Genomic DNA, 21,404 nt, shown 5'->3' with positions numbered 1-21,404 from the left:
GGAAACGTTTCGGATCTAGATCGAAAAAATCGGCGTGCAATTTTCCATTTGCCGGAAATCGGCGTTCCATTGACGCTACAACTGTGCTGAAAATAATGTTACGGACGTTTATCTTAAAAGCAGTGGTTTCATCATCAAAAACTGTTTCATTCGCCGCTGTCTCACCCGGCATCAATTTTCTTTTCTTCAATCTTTTTTATGGAAACTTTGTTTGAATTTCAGTTTCTTCAAGTTCTTATTTGCGCGAATAATGAAATCATGTGTAACTTTTTGTACACCTTCAAAATCTCTCACTATTTTTTTTAAAATTCTGAACACGTTTGTGATACCATTCCAAAAGCTTTAAAGATGTCTAAACCGGAGGTTTGTAAATATTTGGAGAGCGGTGCAGTTAATTCAAATATTCTTGAGAATATTTTGGCGGTGAATACTGTATCATATTTGAAAAATAATTCTAAAAATATTTTTGCCTTTGCACGGATATCTGGCTTGAAATTTGAATTTTGCTGTATAGTTTCTAAACTTGTAATCAATGTGACATTTTGTTAATAGTTGAATCTCAGTTTGAAAATTAACCAAAATTTTTCTTTAATGCAGAATCGTTGAACCACCAACGTGTTTCTCCAATAGTTGCGAGCCTTTTCTTATTTCTGTACTCGTTACTTTGTTCCCAGATGTTCATGCGTTGGTATGATTCACGGAAAAATATTGCGACGCTATTTAGTAGGCTGAAAAACGATATACTTTCAATTAGTGTCTTCGTGGTATCTCATAATACTAAATAAGACATGTGCATAACATCAAACATGAATTTGATCAGGGGACTCTTTGGAAAGCCATGAAGAAAATCCTTTATATTCACCTTGAATATTTGCAGCCCCGTCAGTTGAATTACCGATGCACTTTGTTATATCTATATTACAAGACTTTAAAACTGAATCCACTAAAGAAAACACATTCTGTCCGGTTGAAGATTAACTCTCTACAACAGTCTTTCATATACGCGATATTTCATATATTTTTTCAATAGAAACCTACATCTTATTTGGCATCATTGGAGAGAGTTTTTGAAAAGAAATAACCTTTACTTAAAATATTTTTTAATATCTCCTACTATTTTCAAGATAATAGATAAGAAAAAATACATATTAAATAGATTTTGACACATATACTAAAAAAAATTTTTTTTTCGTCATAATGTCTTTTACCTTCATTAAAACACATTTGTGCTTTTCTTCCCATGTTTTATAAAAATTGAAGCGATTCTGATAATATAAGTGAATTATTTTTGATAAAAATGTTAAATTGAAGTAAATAATCAGAATTTTTTCGTATCTATATATATGTTATTTAATATTATTATTATTTGCGCAATATTATTTGAAATTCATGCAATGTATAAAAAAAAATTTGCGCTGCTGGCTCGGTCCAACCGGCCCTCAGGCCAGACCGGCCCACCGGGCATTTGCCCGGTCTGCCTACTGGCCAATCCGGGCCTGACTGGGATCGATGCAAAATCATACATTGCAATGAGTTATGACCTTCATAAAAAAAGAAAAATATATATATTCTTACTTTGAAAAAACATAATTTGATTTAAAATCGCGAAATTTAAGTTTAATTACAGATCACATCATACTGATACTAACTTTCTTTGCGAGTGATAATCGCGAAATTTAAGTTTAATATGTGTGATATGAATGCATGAGTTAGAACATATTTCATGTATTCAAAGCATGAGTTAAAACATATTTCTAAATTATACATTCATTAAAAAATGCAACTGATTGAATCTAGGAAGGAACATGGTTAGGCTTATCTAGGAATAGCTATCTAGATAGCTTATCTAGGAATAGCTATCTAGATAGCTTATCTAGGAAGATGGTTGGGTAGTCCAGAAGAGATATTGAAAGTTACTCATGTCAGTTTACATATGGGTTTTGAATTCCGTGTAAATTTGCAAAAAAGTATACTCTAGGCTTATACATAGCAAAGAATTATGTTTGGAAATATACGGTAATAAATATAATATATAGAGATCTAAGCCTTTTTCACTTTGAGATCTAGTCTTTAAACTAATGTATGCTATTTAATAGGAACTATATAATCATAACAAAAATTTCAAATTTTTTATTATAATCAATTACAACAAATGTATATAAATCTGAATGGGGCAAAACAATCACATTCAAAACACTCCATATAAAAAAAAACATCTCGTACTAGTATTCCATGCAATCGCCATTTTAAGTAAAATTCAACACACACACAATTTGACTAGATATATTAAATAACATCAGCAAACCCCAACCCTACTTGCCAGGCATACAATATTTAAAAATATAAAAAAAATCACAGGTTTCATTCACATTTTTTGTGAAGTCCATAAATTCTAACATTTTCTTTACAATGTATCAAGTATTAGATTCTAATTTTAGACATTCTTAAGATTTTCCGCTTTACACCAATAAAAAATTTTTTTTATGAAGAATGGCACTTATGAATATGGCACTAATTTATGACACTTTAAGTTTACAAAATATTTTTTGAACATTTCTTTCAAAGAATAATATCCAATATGAAAAACAACATACAATTTTTTAACCATTAACATTTTAGGCATATTTATCATAAGTATAACAAAACATAAATATGTTTTAATAGCACGAGTATAGAGAAATATCATGTAGTCTATGTATCAAAACTTTTTACACACAAAAATTAAGTTGGTTGATAATAAAAATGGTTGACAATAAAACTGTAATAAAAATATCACATTACTTGTAAGGAATTGAGAGAATTACGAAGTTAGATATAGCTTAATTGAGAATCAAATTGAGAATCCTGATCTGACATAAATCAAATTTTGCATAATATATTTAAAATTTCATACCAGCACTTTGTTCAATTTAATAGACTGATGAAAAGAAATTTCAATTATTATATTAATTACAATAAAATTGCAATTTCTTAATTTCAATATGCTATTTAATTACAATAAAATATGATTGATTTTTTATGAAATTAAAATTGATAATTTAATAGAAAACTATATTAAATGCATATCAATACAATAAGACAAAATCATGTTCATGGTACTGTTAAGTCAACTTTTTGTGAGTCTAAATTGATGAAATGAAAATGCAAAATATGCATTTGAAATTTAAACTTTTAAAATTGAAACTTTTGAGCTTTAATATGATGAACTACATCAACAATTGTTTCCAAATTATTATCTACCAGTACTTTTCAAACTAGTAAATTCAGAATCTTGTTTGAAAGAGCCTTCCAATCTTTTTCCAACAAAATTGTTCTGAAAAATAAGAAGATAAATAAATATGCAGCTATTGTATTGACAAATCAAAATATTAAAAAATGTTCAAACATAAACAGAAAATTACAAATGTAGATTATAAAAACAAGAATACTTTTTTATTGAAACCCAACAAAGAACTCATCATTAAAAGGCAAATAATGCAAAGATAAATGATATATGGTCTTTTATTAAAAGACAAAAATGAAAATATCATAATTGGTAAAGAAAATATTCAATATGTGACTTACTAAATGAGCTTACCAGTTTTATTCCTTTTTTTTTTTTTTTTTTTTTTGTCATATGCCTGTTTAGGCAGTGGGGGTGGGATTGTTCCTGTTTTTTAGTGGTGCCATCTATGTCCAGGAATTCGACTTCTGTCACGCCATTCACACAACCACAACCTGTTTATAGGGCGGGTCACATTCACACACAAAGGAGAAAGGACATAGAACACAGAGAGAGAGAAAGAAACATCCATGCCTTGCCCGGGATTCGAACCCAGTACCTTTCTGACGCAAAGACAGTTCTCTGCCCCCTACACAGGCCGGTCGGCGGTTTTATTCTTATGAAATAAATAACATAAAATAATTGTAAATGTGGAATGATACTTTGGGTACCTCTATGTAAATCTTTGAAATTTAACAAAATAATTTCAACACTTTTTTTTTACTTACTAGAAAAAATTATCATCGCGAAGATGGAATATATGATGCATTATTTCAAACTATAACTACTTACAAAAAATTACTTAATGATCATCTACAGACTTTCAGCATTATTTTAGCATAAATTCCAGTACTCGATTGTTTATTAAGAGTTCAAAACTATTGACTAATTTGATTTTTTTTTCTAAACTTATAACTGTAATAACACTTTCTTTTAAATACAAATATATATATATGTATTGTTTATGTTACAGTCAATGTAAATAGTTGGTTGTAATTAACCCCAACCGGTGGTAATATTAATAATAACCAAATAAGCTGGTTAAAGTGAATAATTTAAGCAAATTTATTAATAATAAGCAATGAAGTTCAGTTCATGTCATTCTCTTGTGTTTTTATTGGGGATATTTCCGTATCGTGATCTACCAAACCAACTACAATTACTAAGGTGCCAAATTGATTTTAAACTGGAAAAATATATTTTAAAAAAAGTAGATGTTTGCTCTGGGGTGGCTAGGAGTTATACCCTTTGAGTTGGACATGTTCTGTGACGTGTTTCTTAGTTTCTCGTGGGCCACTGCTTGGATGTTGCCAAGACTTGGCAATTATTCTGCCACAGATCATGAAGTGGTTAATATTAATTTTGAACAGTCAGTATTTATAATTACCAGATTTATCACTTTAACCGTAACGCATATATAAAGAGACACACCCATGTCCCAATGCTATATAAACCGTTTAATCACATTGAATAAAATTCATTGGTTATTATTAATAACTGGTTAAAATTAATAATTTGCAATATTTCTCACTTTGACCAAAAGAAGCAGTTATTATTTGACTGCTTAGTATTAATAACCAGATTGATTATTTTAACCGTAACATATATATAACAATGTATATTTAAAACAAAAGCTAACTTCAAGCTCTTTCATTCTTTTAACCAAGATGCAATAATGCTCACCTAACAAATGTTGGTAACATTAAAAATATAAAATGTACATCTAATTTATTTTGATCCAAAGAGGATGAATATTTTTTAAAATTAAACTTAATAGAAAACTTAATATTCATATATAATAAAAACATATGAATTTTAAAGAATTATTACTTTTTCACAATATAGACTTATCATATTTTACTTTACTTTTATTACTTACATTTGCGGTATCATCAGCAACGCTCTGATATTTCATAGCTTTATAATAATCTCGTTTTTTGAGTAAGTATAATACAACAATATCACATAATATTGTAGCCTGCAAAAGAATAGAAAAGGCACTGTTTACAAAAATAAAATAAAAAACATTTCAAATTTCAATGATAAATGAAACTTAAAAGACAATAAATAAAATTAATTAATTTTATAAATTAAATTATTCTTATAAATATTCAATTTTATCGATGAATTTCTAAAGGTTAAACTTCATGAATATTTAAAAGTCAAGTAATATTCTTATCAGAATCTTTTGAGGGCTAAACCAAAGAATATAGAAAATAAAAGTGCAGCTCAGAATACGTAACTAACGCAGAGACTGCTCAGTATGGTATGCTATACCAGAAAAACAACTTACAGGGCAAGCGTCATACTCAGATATAGCAGAGCATCATAGGTATTAAAACCCAGCACTGTTGGACATTTTTACATGCAAGGTAGGGTACGCTGTCTTCCTCCAACCGCCATGTATTCTTTCTATTTCAAAATATCTTGGTGGAATTAATCAACAAGGATGGTATAGTTGAATTTTAAAATAAATATTTTAATTAATTGTACAGTACTGTTTATAAATAGTTCAAAAATGCAGACCAAACCAACAAAAGGAAAAAGATTTCATCACATTTCCCCAATCACAGTAGTAGTTGGAAGGATAGGAGGGAGAAAACCCGTTTCAAAAACCTTAATTGTGCTTCTAAACGTTGCTTTTTTCCTTTAAACACAGGGACCACAAAAAGCCTTGAAAGGACTTGTATACATTATGTCTATCAAAGCAAGCCATTTTGCCCTGTGTATATTTTTTGGCTAAACATCAAAACAAGTAAAACAGATAGCAGTGCAAATGTAATTGAAAACCCAAAAATGAAATTTCAAAAAAATTTTAAGCTATTATATGTTTATGCAAATATATAAGGAACATTTTACTTCTGTTTTTTCACAAAATTACTTGTCTTTTTTTAAATTAAAAAAAAAAAAAGAAAGAATAAGTGAACTACATAAACAGTAAAAATGAATATAATTTCTTACAATTTGAACAATTACAATTTTAAAAAAAATGGCAATATTCAAATTAATCTTAAATTATTCAAATTTAAGATTATAAATACAAGCACTTTATAACTATTATAATCACTATTCTGCGAAATAAAAAGAAGAAAAGAACGGTGTATTCACCACAGCAAGGAGTCCTAAACCAGAACCAACATTAAGAAGTAGAGGAACTGGGTTAAACTTTCCTCCTCTACCTTGAGCCATAACAATAAATTTCATTCCATAGGCTTTATATAATGTGCGTTGAGAGTCACTGTAGTAATGAGCATACCTAAACACAGCAATGAAATAAATAAATCAAATAAAACTAAATAAGTTAATGAGCTGCCATTGTGAAGGGCAGAGTTTTTATTCCTCTGGCAACTGGTGTGTATTTCCGACCATAATATTCTTTGTGTTGAAATTGTTTAGACTTCTATAACTCTTTTAGTAAAAAACTAACAGCTACCAGAATACTTTACTTTTTACATAATAAATAATTGAGTTTATATTGTTCATATTTAAAATTGTAGAAAAAAGAATTAAAAATAGTATTCAGGTAGTTTTATGATAGGTAATTTATTTATAATGTATGGATTTATAAACTATTGTTTTATTTAAGAGGATGTTATACCACAGGAGAAACTTTTCATAGCAAATTTCCTTTTGCCTCTATAAGTAACTTAAAATTTAAAGTACATAAAAATCAACTATGAAGTTTCAAATATTGAAAAGAAATTTTTAAAGTATCAAAATGAAAACAATATTTTAGATGATAACTTAGGATAACACAATGGGGAAGTTCTCTTCCAATAATTTACTTGCATTTTAATATTTTTAATTTTTTTCCCCGTAATTGAAACTTTATGGTTTATTCTCGAATCACCTGAACTCAACTTTTTCTATGCTCTAAATTAGTTATGAAGGTGAAGCAGAAACTACAATAAAAAATTTCTCTCACAATATAATGTCCTCTTAAGAAATTGCCAAAAATGTTTGCACATTTCATATCATTCTTTTCCATAAAATTATTTCTAAAAATTTCATAAAAATTAAAGATAAAGAGAATTTTTTTCCCAAAGATATGTGTTCAACAGATAATAATACATAATGAAAAATTCATATTGAAAAAAAATCAAGATTTTAAAAAATTGAGCATGTCAAAAAGTATTAGCTCATTTAAGTGATTAGACATTCACAAATCACACAAATATTTTATCTTTAAAAAAATGGATTTTAAAAGTAAAATTCAAATGTATAGAACTAAAAAATTGATAGCTATCACCTTGATTTATGAAGGAATTGAGAGCGTCAAAATTGCCTGTCGGAATAATAACGTATTTACCATATTGGGATTACAAAGACCATATTGAAATGGTTAAACAATAAAAAACCATAATAACTACCAGAAAATGTGCATTGTGAAATGTGACATGAGCATTTATGATGAACTTGTTGCAAATAGAGCAAATTTTCTTAGATCGTGGAATATAAGAACAGAAATTTTTTATACAAAGTCAATAGAGCCTACATATTTAATGGATCAGAAATACGTTTTTTCCAGCAATAGAATAGAATCCCGGTAAAAGTCTAAGGTTTCTTTTATCGTAATTGTTTTAATTTTTCTTATTACTCTTCTTTCTATAATTTGAATGCATGTACACCTAAATTATGTAAAAAAAATTACTCAGATTTTTCCCTTATCTGCTATGCTTCTAAAGGTGCACATGCTATAATTTTGAATCATTTTTGAAAGCACAAGTTTTGTGAAAAGAACTTTGATAATTAGCAAACTAGATACTTTGATAATTAGCAAAAGTAATAATTAAAACAAAGGATCCTTCTCTTCTAAAGATATTAACTTTAGTTAATTATGATATTTAAATATTTAATGTAAAAATAATTTAATAACTGCATTTACCTTAGCAACTCTATCATTTGTGAGTATATCCTCTGATATTTTTACTCTTCTTCATAGATTTCAACATTATTATCGGTCGCAGGAATTAAATCAGATATTAAAGGATTTGAAAAGTAATGGAGATGTGTGTTATTGTCAATATAAACGTAATCAACTTCGGAAGATTTTCAGTCGCTCGATTTTATTTTGAATGGCAAATGGTCTCGTTGGATACCGAGAAGTCAGCTTTATTAAATCCACTTGTAATGCATTTTGGTGAATGCTGTACAACACAGTCGAAATCAAATTCAAAGTTTCAAGAAAATTTCTTTTTACTTTAGAAGTATCTTGGAATTCACTGGTATCAAGAAAAGGAAATAATTACTTAACCAGTTATTTAGTGTAACATTCTTTAAGATTGGATTCTCCCTAACTTCAAAGGTTAAAGTTTGCAGAAAAATTTCCACTGGCAAATTTAACAATTTAAGCTCCCATACATCTTTTAACCACCCTACCCGTGCTTTACCCATCCCATCATACTTTGATTTTAATTCAAACGGAAAATCCACTTTTACAAATAAATACCCTTTTGGTATAGGCAATTTTCAAAGACTAGCAGAAAAATATGTAGAAAGAGGGATGCACAACGTAAAATCTGGGTTCCACTGCATAAATTAAATTAAAGAAATATACAATATATTGCAACCATTTTGAAGAATAGGTCACTAAATGTTTAATGAATGAAATAAATACATTTTAATGCAAATTTTAAAAAGAAAAATAATAATAATTTGTATTTCTTTAAGATATTTTTAGTCATTAAAAAGAAACATTCATAATAATGAAAAAGGTAGATCACTGTACGAGTCAGCTTACCTAAAATTTAACCCAGGAGAGATTTTAGAGTTCTCATCTAATCTTCGAAAAGAATATGTAGGGTAACATTTAGATGCTTCAAAATCAAAGTTACAGTCCCAGTTAATTACGACAGCAATTGCAGCACCCTAAATATTTTTTTAAAAAAATAATAATTATATCATTATTAAAACTTTACTTTAAAAATTGATGTTAATGTACAAAATGAATAAAATAAGATATTGCCTTTAAAAATATAAAGATTTGGTGTACATTTTTTCATTATATTTACCAAAATTCTAAATAATACATTTAAATTAAATAAAATGGCTTAAATACCTCTACTAAAAAAAATAGTTCCAATTTATTTTTAAAAATTAAGATAAAATACATTAGTTTTAATTTTATTGTCTATCAGTTCAAAGAATTATATATGTGACTACTATAAAATCTATCTACAACAGACTTGGAGACATCAGAGTTAAGATATTTTAAATACAAATCTCATATATATCAGACTAAATTTTGTTTTCTTTTAAAATAATTAGACAATATTAGCTAAAATAATAGTAGCTATTAATATTAGTTTATAAATTAAAAATTTTAAAGCATATATATAAATAGGATCAGAAAGTCAAAATTTTTACCTGAAAATAAATAAGTCAACCACAAATATAATTGAATAACAATACTATAATTTACAGTAATTTAAGTGTTACCTTTCTTGCTAAATCTGTATAATCACCAGGGACTATGTCTTTTAACACAAAAATTGGACAGAGTGTATTTTCTACTGGATCATAAGTGCACTTTTTCAAATAGGAAGATTCTTTAAAATCAGGAATGTTACTTCTGAAAACCAAAACTATAATGTGAGATATTTCAATTCATAAAAATCTGAGAAAAATTGATTAAAAGTTGGTTTTTGGACATAAAGCATCCCAATCACACATTGCTTAAACGACACAAAAGAAACAAAAAATAAAAGAGATTTTATTTTTCAAATTATTTTTTTAAACATGAAAAAATATTAAATGATTTCAACCAAAGTGTGGCTTAGGCATTGAAGAAAAAAAATTTTTTTTTTCTTACTAAAAGCTGTTGTTTCCAATTGATTGCCAACAGGCATTATTCTCTGACAGCTTGCTTTTCATGAATGCACTATATGTGTATTTAAAAATATACAATAAAAACTAACTCATTTTGATGACTCTCTCCAGCTAGAAAATTGTGACGAATGCAAACACATGTTCAACCGAATCATATTTGTAGTTAACAAGTGAATTTAGTGATAGAAAGAAATGTAACATTTTAAGTTTATTATTAACCCAGAATTGCTAGTAATATTTAAGTAATAGATATTATGCTTTTTAATCTTTAAATATCACATTTTCTCCATTGAGTAATCTTCTAAAAATATGCAGTTATATTTACAGACAACTGGTTGCTTTCCTGCTCAGAAAACCAGTATTCCTCCTGTTATTGAAATGGTTAAAATTTGCTTAGCACAGAAACATTTGTGCACGCTGGAAAAAGTGCAAAACAATTTTTGAAGTTAAGCAAATAATATAAGTAAACATAATAGACTTTAATAAAAAAAAATTATATCTTTGATTATTAAAATTATAATTAGAACAGATTAATATCCATGATTTATTTTATCATTGAAAATCTTTTAAAAATTTTTTAATTAGTTAAGATAGTATATTTTCTGTCTATATGCAAGAAACCAAACAAGAGCAAAAAAAAGTGCTCTACTACCATACAAATAAATTAAATCTTAGTTGGATGCAGGAGTAAAAATTAAAATAATAAAAAAACTTATTTACAATTTGCACGCAATTAAGTTCTTATTTTTATAATTTCGTTCAATAAAAAAATAAACTAATTAAAATTAGATTTGATAAGAGTAAATTACAATGTAAACTGCAGATGATTCTCCAATTTTACTTAAAACTATATTATTTACTTCAAATATTACAAATATATATGCTTATAATTGAAATATAGAACATAAGTAAAATAAATTCTTTTAAGCTTTCACGAACAAGAGTATATTTTAAAAGTAATACTCATATACTCTATATTCCCAATACTTAAATAAAATAAAATCAGCATTAATATATAAAATATGATATATAATAAAGATCAAGTAAATATCCAATAAAGCCTTATTTTTAAATTGCTTTTGACGGACATAGTATCCCAACAATTAAAAAATGTATCCCACAAAAAAAATAATAAAACTATTTCAATAAAAACTTGAACGTTTCAATAAGAAAATAAGTGAAAAGACTCAATTCTGATTACTTCTTATTCTATCTAATGCATATATTGCTATAGGCAATTTTAGATCTTTCATTTATAATTAGAAAATCAGTTTTTAAGTTTGAACAAGACAGAATTGAAATTTCAATAAAAAACAAGTGTCCAAACCATATGTAAATCATATACAGCATTTAAAATGGTATGATGTTTGGTTATAGATTGTAAAGAATTTGTTTATAACTTATATAAAATTAACTAAAAATGAAAGATTTTATAACATCATTCTCAATATGGAAATTAGTCCCACAGACATATATATTTTCAATTGATTTTCTATTAATATAATAAAATGAAACTAATTACCTTCTAATTCCAAATTTAGGAAAATCAACAAAATTTTTGATGAGTACAGTAAAATTTTGTGTTTCTGGTAAAAGTGCAGTCTTGGTTTTCCTAAAAACATTTAATAGAACTTAAAATAAAAACTATAAAACACATTAGAATTAGCATAAGAATATAGTAACACATTATATTTTTATACCATATCTATTAATATTTTATGTTGTAGGCAGCAGTCACATTAAATTAAAATCTCTGATTTTAAAATCCATGAAATCTGTGGTAACAGCTTAAAAAAAAACAGACTATAAAATCATCTGAATTTGTGGCAAAATATGCAGGGTCTCTACTTCATTAAAAAAAAATTCCCTGACTTTCTCAGGTATCTTTTCAATAAAATTTCGATGTAAATTCCGACCATATTCTACGTATACTATGTAATTTTTTAAATCAGAAAACTTTGATTTCGTGATTTGATATTAGATTTTGTGAGCAAAAAAGTATCATTGAATAAGGATGGAAACTAGGGAAAGTTTCACTAAAATGTAAGATTTTTACAATCAATAATTGTAATAGATGTTAAAATTATTTAAATCTAATCTCAATAACTAATTACTGTTAATGACAATTTTAAAATAGGTTTTTTTCCAGGTATGATGTAAGAATTTTAAAGGTTTTTGTAAAAATAAAAAACGGCAATTTTCCCTGACTTATTCCCTTCTTTTAAGAATCAAAATAAAACTCTCTGACAATTTCAGGTTCACCCTGTTCTTTCTAACGCCTGGGAGCCCTGAATACATCAAAAAGTCATCATTTAAATAATTTAAGATTTTTCTGGTATAACAAAAAAAATAGTTTTAAAAATATTGTGATTTTAAAAGCTATGCGGAAATTAGCAGCAATGATTGTCTAGAAATCCATGGAATCGTCACATCAAAAATTGAAAACTCCAAAGTGTGATTTGAATTTCAAATCCTTTGATTGACAGAAGTTTGCAAATCAGCACTTTTGAGATACACATATAAGCAGAAAAATCACATGTCTGTATATATCAATTTCATATGCTAACAATCAAGTTAAAAAATTATTATTTTATCACTCTCCAAATGATAGAAAATTAAAAGAGATAGAGAGGCAAAGTAATCTTAGTCAACAGTATCAAAACAAAAACATGATGAAAAATATCTTATGTTAACTTAATTTCTACTTAGTTTCCATACTTACAAGATATCCACATCTCTTTCAACAGGGCACCAGGCTTTAATCTCACATACAGTTACAGTTTCGTTTACATCAGATGTAATACATTTACCAGTGAAAACTCCTAAAACATTTGAATTGATTAAAAATTAAAATGAATCTTTACATTGTGATTTAAACTGTTACAAAATTAAATATATATTTTAAATATAATTTTGTTAAATTCATTAAAACCAATGGATAGAATAAACAGCAGGTAAATCAAAATTAGTTGATATTGCTTAGCATTACTTCATGCAATGAATGAGCAAAATATTTTAAACATTCTATGCAATCTTTACAACTGTTTCACAGATTACAACTAGTAATTGTAACTATACCTGATGAAATAATATAAAGTCAAAAAATTAAATCTTATTTAACACTTTTTTTCATTTGAAAAACAAAATTATTCAAAACAAATAACTGACTAAAAGAATATTAATTTCAACATCAAATGTCATCAATAACTTTTATAACAAAACATCTCCTTTTTTACAACAATCTCATTTTTTACAACAAAACATCAATAAACTTTTTATTAAATTAAATGATTAAGTTGTTCAGAAAAAAATTAAGGTAAATATTGTTTTAATTCTTTTGAAAATAAAAACAATTAAAAATCTATAGAATTAAAAAGAAAGATAAAAAAAATTTTTTAAAAATAAACTTACATGTTATGAGAAATTTTTACAAAACTAAGAAAAAATGGTTAGGAAAACTAACAAAATATACTTAAAAAGTAATTAAATGATTTAAAAAAAAACTGCTTTCAAAATATTGTATTTTTTAAAATTTAAAATAAAAAGATGGGATTTACTAATAGCCAGTATCAAATAAATAAATGTAAGCTTTGTTTTTACTTTTAAAAACAAAAATGACTAAATATTCATTTGTTTAAAAATAATAAAATTCTATCAAATTATTATACTTACGTAAATTGAAAATTTTTTTTAAAAAAGTGGAACAAACAAATTTATTATAACAAAGTACAAATTATTTAAATATACAATATGACTATTAAATTATACAGCTAAAATAAAAAAAAACTTTAAATAAAAAATTTAAAAAAAAAAATTTGGAGAAACTTTTCTTTGAGAGATAATTTTTTTTTGCAAATAGATTGAGCTGAGAATGAAATAATCCGCAGCAATCACAAAGTAATAGAGGTCCTACAAAAAATAATCTACAAGAAATCTTAAACCCAAACAATAAAATGTGACAAAATGATGCACAGTGATTGTAAAGTAACAAAAGTCCCACAGAGAATAATCTTCAAGAAATGTTGAAAATACAGAAAAAAAGGTGCAAAAAGAAACCAAAGAAATTACAAAACGAACATAACTTTCATCGACACATGAAATCAACATCATCTTTTTAACTAAATGAAATCAAAATCATCTTATCAGTGAAATCATCTTATCAGTATCAGTGAAATAACAGCATGCATGTAAGCAAAAATCCTTGAATGTTAAATAGCATATTATTACATTGCAAGCAACTTCTTATATTCGTGGCTTAATTCAGAGTTCCTATGCCTCATGAGAAACAAAGCCACTATATCGGCATGATAATGTATGTTTCAAATCGAAATTTTGAGATATATCTCACAGTCCTAATTAAGAGCGACACCTGTGTTTATTGCAATGAGATTTAATTGTGTAAATGAAACATAATTTTATGCAAAAAATTCCTTTATTTATGATAATTAATGGTAATACAGAAATAGATTACAAAGTATTTATTTACATATACATATTAAAAAAAGGTTTAGGATTGAAAAAAATTTATGAAATGTATAATTCTTTTCATATTTTTGCCAAAATAACTTCTTGTCAAAAATTTATATCTATGATTTATAACAATGAATCCAAATTCTACAATTATTCTACAAATACAATTTAATATAATAAATTACAGTCATACCATTGCCCGTAATAACAGAACCACCAGGAACACAATCTGCATCAGTTGTACATTTAGTTATTTCAGGATCCTATGAGAAAGATAGAAAATGTTTCATCATGAAATATGAGAGAAAAATATTTTAATCTAAAATATGAAAATGTGAACATTAATTTTATTAATTCAGAATAATAACTTTAGAATAATAACTCCATAACTTTAATTGAAAACAGAGATTTAAATAAAAATTTTTAACCTAGCATAACAAAGACAGGGGGGCAATAAGCCAAGAAATGTATTTTGTTTCCAAAAAACATATACAAGGTAACAATATCCTAATAATTTTGTAAAGATGAAATCCACCAAAATATATTCCCAGCACTTCACATGCTGCAATGACATATCCTAAAATAAAAGTATCAATAATTGCATTCGTTTTTGTTATTTGATAATTTAATTGAAAACCAAAATAAAATATGTATACTTAAATTAATTTTAAAATTTGAAGTTCATGATTTTTACAGATACATATTAATTATTTTGAATAAGTAGTCATATTTTATTAAAAAACAAAGTTCATTCAATACTTTTTGTGAAAAATGACAAAAAATTATTGGTCTGCCCAGACACATTGTGAAGCGATACTGTTTCTGTAAATTTGTGAAAGATCTACTCACAATTTTTTGAACTAAAAAATTACCGTAACATTGAACCTTTTCTGTAAGAGACCTGTTTTGTTATTTGAAAACCAATCCAGCCTCATGAACATATGTTACTTCACACGTTTTTATGCTTCATATTAACTTATTATAATCTAATCAATATATGATCTCACAATTTTTTACCCCATTCAACAAATCAAGATTTTCAAAATGTAATCCATATCCTCGCTGAATAAACATGATACTTTCTGTCTATATTCATTATAAATTGTTATAGAATAGGTAACATTAAATTTGATAAACAACTGTGATTTTACATGTACTATAACAAATTATTAGCCATTTAAAAATGTCAAAATGCAATAACCTTCAAATAAACAAAATTAATATCATAAAATTTTATAATTTTATATATATATATATATATATATATATATATATATATATATATAGGTATATATATATATATATATTGTCTCTTAATAAAAATTATTTTATTATACATTGAAGATTAGCCTATAATTAGTAGTTTTATAACAATAAAAGAAATAACCAATATAAAAATTATATGAATATGTTAAGCTCATCCAAAAAAAAAAAAAAAAAAAAAAAAATTAAAAATATAAAGGAAAAAAGGCCAAGAAATACACTAAAGATATAATAAATGGTTATTAAATTGAAAGACTATTTGATATTTAAAAAAGTAAATGTAGATGGCCTATCAACTTATCCATAAAAAATTTAATCACAGTATAATTTAATAGTTACCCTGTATTTCTTCATTACATTATAATAAAATACTAAAATTCCTGGAACAATAAGTCAATTAGAATCAGTTCACCAATACACATCCAAATGAATATTTTGCACATTTAATTAAAGCCTCACTTTTTGAACATTTAACTAGGAATAAAGATACTCCTTTTAGAACTTTTATTAAAATTGTTAGCCTTTTTTTTTTACAGTTAAAGAAAGATAATCACTCAAACAATCAATTAGTGAGTTACATGTCAATGAGTTTAGAGATTGAGACAATGACATATCGTTTGCGCGTCCTGAATTCAGGAAATTAATTGTCATTGCTATAACAATGTCAATAATACAGCTTCTTCGGAAAAAGGTCTTACAACTCAAAATAAGAATAATACAGTGAAACCTCTATATAGCAATCTCCATGATTTACAACCACTTTTGGTAGGCATAGAATTTTTTCCATAAACTTTGTGTTGAAGAAATTTTTAGGAGAGATCATCAGAGCCTCTCCCAGCGATCGGGCATATCTTTGCACCAAATTAAGAAAATGACTAAATAATTTTAACAAAACAAATAAGTAGATTATAATGTATTCAAAATATTTGTGTCTTTTATTTAGAAAGCTCTTTTTAACGATCTCTGAAAGAGATCGTTAAACTCGTTCCTCATCGTTACAACCAGAGTGCACTAAACAGGATGCTATCAATGATTAATTTTTAGAGTTGAAAGTTAAATTAGAAAAAAAAAGTCATTTTAGAAAAAACTAAGCATCTGAAACAATCAAACCTCTTCTCATCTTTTAAAACTAACTAATTTTGATGATATAAAATTAAATGCAAACTTAAACAAAAAAGCACAATTGTTTATTTAAAATAGTTCTATCATTCATAATTGGTAAATTTGTTTTTACACATAACTATATCAGTAGGGCTGATTTTTATAGACGCTAAATTTTATTAATCGATACAGTTTTCATAACGCTTCATGCGCAATGTAATAAAATGACATTTCCGCAACAAGAAAATGACACTAACTAAAATCAAAATCATTTGCAAAAAATCGTGTACCTTCAATAACATTTTGAAGTCAATTAAGATAACCCCTAACAATGACCAACCTCCATTAATGAACATTTTAATGTGGAACAGAGAGTGGGCGCTCCAGAGAGATTTCATTATATATATATAAAACAAACTTTGCTTGGAGATGAGCATTCTGATAATATTTTGACACTGTCTTAAGAAGGAACCCATTTCATACCCTTAGGCTTAGAGGTTGGGCAGCTCCAACGAGCAAGGCACATCGACCAGAGATCTATTGACCCATTCATACCCTTAAGGAAGGGGTCATTTTTACATGAAAAGTTGAATGGACAGTGAAAGTGTTAAAAAAATACATAAAAAATGTAAATTCCATGTTGTTGTATTTAAAATAATAAATATACTTAAAATAATAATACATAAAATAATAAATTTTGCCAGTTAGTGCAGTGGTAGGAAGAAAAAATAAATGTTTCTTACTTCAGGACAGATTCCTTGTGTTTGGTTAGATGTAATCACAACATTTGTGATAACAAAAAATGCATTATTTTCCTATAACAGAAAGTTTAAACATAAGAGTTTTGGAATTAAGTATGAAATATGATAAATTAAAAAGATTAGAAAGACACACAATTCTTATTTGGGATAGTAAATGACACTAAATCTACTATAGGTGGTTTAGAAAAATTATTCCTGCTTCCCATGGAAAAAGTACTTTTTTAATATCAAGTCTTAAAAGATATTAATAAAAGACAGTAAATTTTGAACGAAATGTTATTTGTCAACATAAAAGTGTAGTACTTTATGTTCGATCAGAGCTGTACAATGGGCTATTGAAAACAGTCTAAGAAACATCTCTGAGGATGAGAAGAGGAGAGGTATAACACTTTTGATCTTCTTAAGAGATGTCTCCCTGAGGTAGTCTAAAGACCTGTGCATGAAGATGAGCACTTTAAGGGAGAATAATTTAATGAGGACCAATACTGTTAGCCCTCACTCCTTTCACAGGCTAATCAAAGTGGACACCCACTCGCTCACTGTCTGAGGCCAGTGACAGTTGACTTCAGTGATCTACTGAGAACTGTTTCTTATAATCAGTTTACTAGGGCCCCTAAAACCTGTGTACTTAATATAAATAAAATATAGTTTAACCTTACAATATTAAGACTCTGAGCAAAATAACATAAATTTTAAAATTTATTAATTTTTAGTAAATTTTAAAGAATTTTTCACTTTTATAAAGATAACTATTTAAACAAATTGTTTAATATTGTATTCTCTTACATATAACATAGCTATCTCAAAAGTTTATTAGTCATAGTCAAAACCGCCTCGTCTGCCCTTTGATCCCTATAAATGCGATCTCCTTGCCCTTTTAGTAAAAATAAGCTGCAATCTCTTAAAAAGAATCAGCTGTCATCCCAGAAATGCTGTTTTATGGTAATTTAATGATTAGGCGAGCTTGTCCAGTTAGTTGTCAAATCATTCAATTACAAAAACGGATAATACTAAACCTATTTCACCTGCACCTGTATTTCAAAAGTACCTGCAGTTTAAAGGCACACAATATAATTGTTCATGCTAGGAAAGTGCTTTTAGCGACATTATTTACGATCATGATTTCCTAGGTAATTTTTAATCTTTATGATGTGCCCCACTTCCTTTAGAAGTCTGTTGCAACATTAACGGGATACCCTATATAGCGTTAAATTAATTTTTTTCACAAAATTCCAAGTTGTGTTAATTCAAATTCAAAACAACTTAAATACTTATGAATTTGAATTGATTAAAGAATCAACTAACTATAACTGTAATGTTAAAAAAATAAATAATTACAAATTTTTGTAAAATTTTAAATAATTTAGAGCTAAAAGAAATTTAAAACTTTCTTACAGAAGCAGGAACAACATAATCTGCTGTATCCCAGAGTCGACGATAAACATTTGTATTAGGAACTAAAGGATTAAATTCATCATCGCTAAAATTTGTGTAAATTACACCTTTAACTTTGGTTGTAACAGAACTTTCAATAGTACTGAAATCTTGATATCCTTTATTCCAAATTATTGCATAGCTGAAAAGAAAAATAATAATAAATTATGATATAAAAAAGCAATCTCTCAAATTGTTTACTTGGATTTGATATTATTCAATTACATAAATAAAAAAGTTAATACATTACTTAATAAATTAACATTATAAGTCACTACATATTTTAGCAAATTTAAAATGTTGGAAAATTACCGAAAAATAGGAATACTACTAGATTAAAAGAGTATCCCTGTCTGTAAACTAATCACTACAAGAAACCTATAAGGTATATTATCATAATTTCTTTTAGATAACTGCTTGCTTCAGCACTGATTCTAAATAAATCAATTATGAATACTTAAAAATCAATTACAAATACTTTCAATACATTACCCTAAAACTGTTTAAAATCATCTTAAAACCAACTATGCTGATTTAAAAATGAAAAAATTTCGTTTTTGTCGACTAATTTATTAAAACACATCACTATCTACAAATTTGTATCTGTCATAGAGTTCTTAAAATTAATATTTTTTTAATACTTATTTCAGAACCAACCTGCATAAACAAAACATTTTATAATTCTTAACGAAGTAAAAAATACATGTCAAAAGTAGTTAACTTATGGAGCGTAAGTCCACAGGGTCCAATATTTAATGGAGATAGAATTAAAATACAGTCATAATAGTTCTTCAACTTAAGAAAAAATTTTCTTACATATATAGAGAGGTTAAATATTTTTAACTCTCCTCCATTTTTAATTTAGTTGATTTAAAAAAAAAAAAATGCGAATGAAATTTTTTTTTTTATTTGTCTGAAATATTGAGAAGAACTTTAAGAGATATCAAATTATTAGTGGGAACATATATCCCCACCGCCAACGATGCTCATGGTTTATGAGACAAACAGGTTGCAGTCCCAACATTAAAGCTTCTAAACTGCTTAATAAGAAAACCAAACAAAACCTTGTATTTTTACTAATTGCGACTGTGCTTTTAGGAAGAAAAAGAGATATTATATAAGTTATTAGAATAAGGGTATATTTTTCCCATATACATTATTTTACTAAGGTAGAAAGGGAAACATGTGGTAATTTATTTATACTTAAGAAGATATTAATCTTTAAATATTGTTTAGAATTTATCTAAAGCCTGCTAAAAATATTCTATTCTGCCTCTACTAAAACCTAACAAAAACACTCAATATCATAATTGAAAAAATTATTAATATCCTAATTGTTGACAAAATATCTTGATATCAATAGATCAATACTGCGTGTCCCTTCATATGCTGTTACAACTATATTAAAAATATACATTTCTTAATCATATACTTAAAAAAATTATTAAAAACCTTAATTTATAAGAGCACAGCTAAATTATATCATTTATTAATTATTAATATTAGTATTGAATATAATAATAAACATATAAAATAAACATTTCCGAATCTTAAACACAAAAAAATTCGACAAGTTATTGTATTGTATCTTTGATTCATACATAAAAACATATTTTAAGTAAATTTAAAACTAAGTAAAAGTTTTAAGCTTGGATTAAAATCACAGATCATAGTGATGAAAACCACATTAATTTTTACAACAAAATATTTTGATAGTTCTTGTCATTTAAGCCTTAACAGACGAAAAAATTTAGGAGTAAATAATTTTATTAAAATTTTTTTTCCATCACAGAATTATAATTCCTCATTTTCAACAAAAACAGTGCAAGAAAGTGCACTTACCCTATTATATAACTTATTATGGATAACTGTACAACTCGGTTTAATACACCTACTTTCTTGTTTTTAATCAATACGATTTTTGGTGTATAATATTCAAATAAACTAAGAAAAATTGTTTTCATTTTTGAAGATGTCATATTTATTAAATTAAACTATTGAAAATTTAACCTAAAATTTTCATTAGCAATTGACCACTGACTAATTAAAAAAGAGGACAATTAAAGTTTCTCATTAACTTTTATTTCGAATGTTATCATTTTATGACACACTCTCTTTGTGTTAAGCAGATTAGATAACAAAACTAAAAATGTAAAAAGTTGAAAAAACTGAAACAAGAAGCACGTGCCCAAACATTAGAAACATAGATTAATGTAAACAATAAAGAGAGAACACTTGAAGACTGAGGTGAAAATAAAAATAAATTCAAATCTTTTATTGTAAAT

The 21,404-nt window shown here is 26.4% G+C and overlaps 1 protein-coding gene across 1 annotated transcript; it reads right to left on the bottom strand.

Annotated features, from left to right (window-relative positions):
- Positions 1-2,115: 2,115 nt before the first annotated feature.
- Positions 2,116-21,337, bottom strand: LOC107438872 (P2X purinoceptor 4). The gene is made up of 11 exons (XM_016051273.5): positions 20,962-21,337; positions 19,081-19,261; positions 17,668-17,739; positions 14,754-14,823; positions 12,813-12,912; positions 11,613-11,702; positions 9,701-9,833; positions 9,003-9,130; positions 6,371-6,518; positions 5,142-5,240; positions 2,116-3,313 (listed from the first exon to the last, which is right to left on the bottom strand). Exons 1-11 carry the CDS (start codon positions 21,096-21,098, stop codon positions 3,233-3,235), a joined length of 1,239 nt encoding a protein of 412 aa, XP_015906759.2. The 5' UTR covers positions 21,099-21,337; the 3' UTR covers positions 2,116-3,232.
- Positions 21,338-21,404: the final 67 nt, after the last annotated feature.

Source organism: Parasteatoda tepidariorum, chromosome 8, assembly GCF_982258835.1.
Source record: "Parasteatoda tepidariorum strain Cologne lab strain chromosome 8, Ptep-v5.0, whole genome shotgun sequence".
Lineage (NCBI taxonomy): Eukaryota > Metazoa > Arthropoda > Arachnida > Araneae > Theridiidae > Parasteatoda > Parasteatoda tepidariorum.
The sequence above is the reverse complement of the archived record's forward strand: the minus strand, read 5'-3'. Positions and strand labels throughout refer to the sequence as shown.

Coding starts and splice junctions, on each gene's coding strand:
- LOC107438872 (XM_016051273.5), bottom strand. CDS start 21,098: ATGACATCTTCAAAAATGAAAACAATTTTTCTTAGTTTATTTGAATAT. Junction 19,262..20,961: donor ATAATAAGTTATATAATAGG/GTAAGTGCACTT, acceptor TTTTCTTTTCAG/CTATGCAATAATTTGGAATA. Junction 14,824..17,667: donor CACAAGGAATCTGTCCTGAA/GTAAGAAACATT, acceptor TCTTTCTCATAG/GATCCTGAAATAACTAAATG.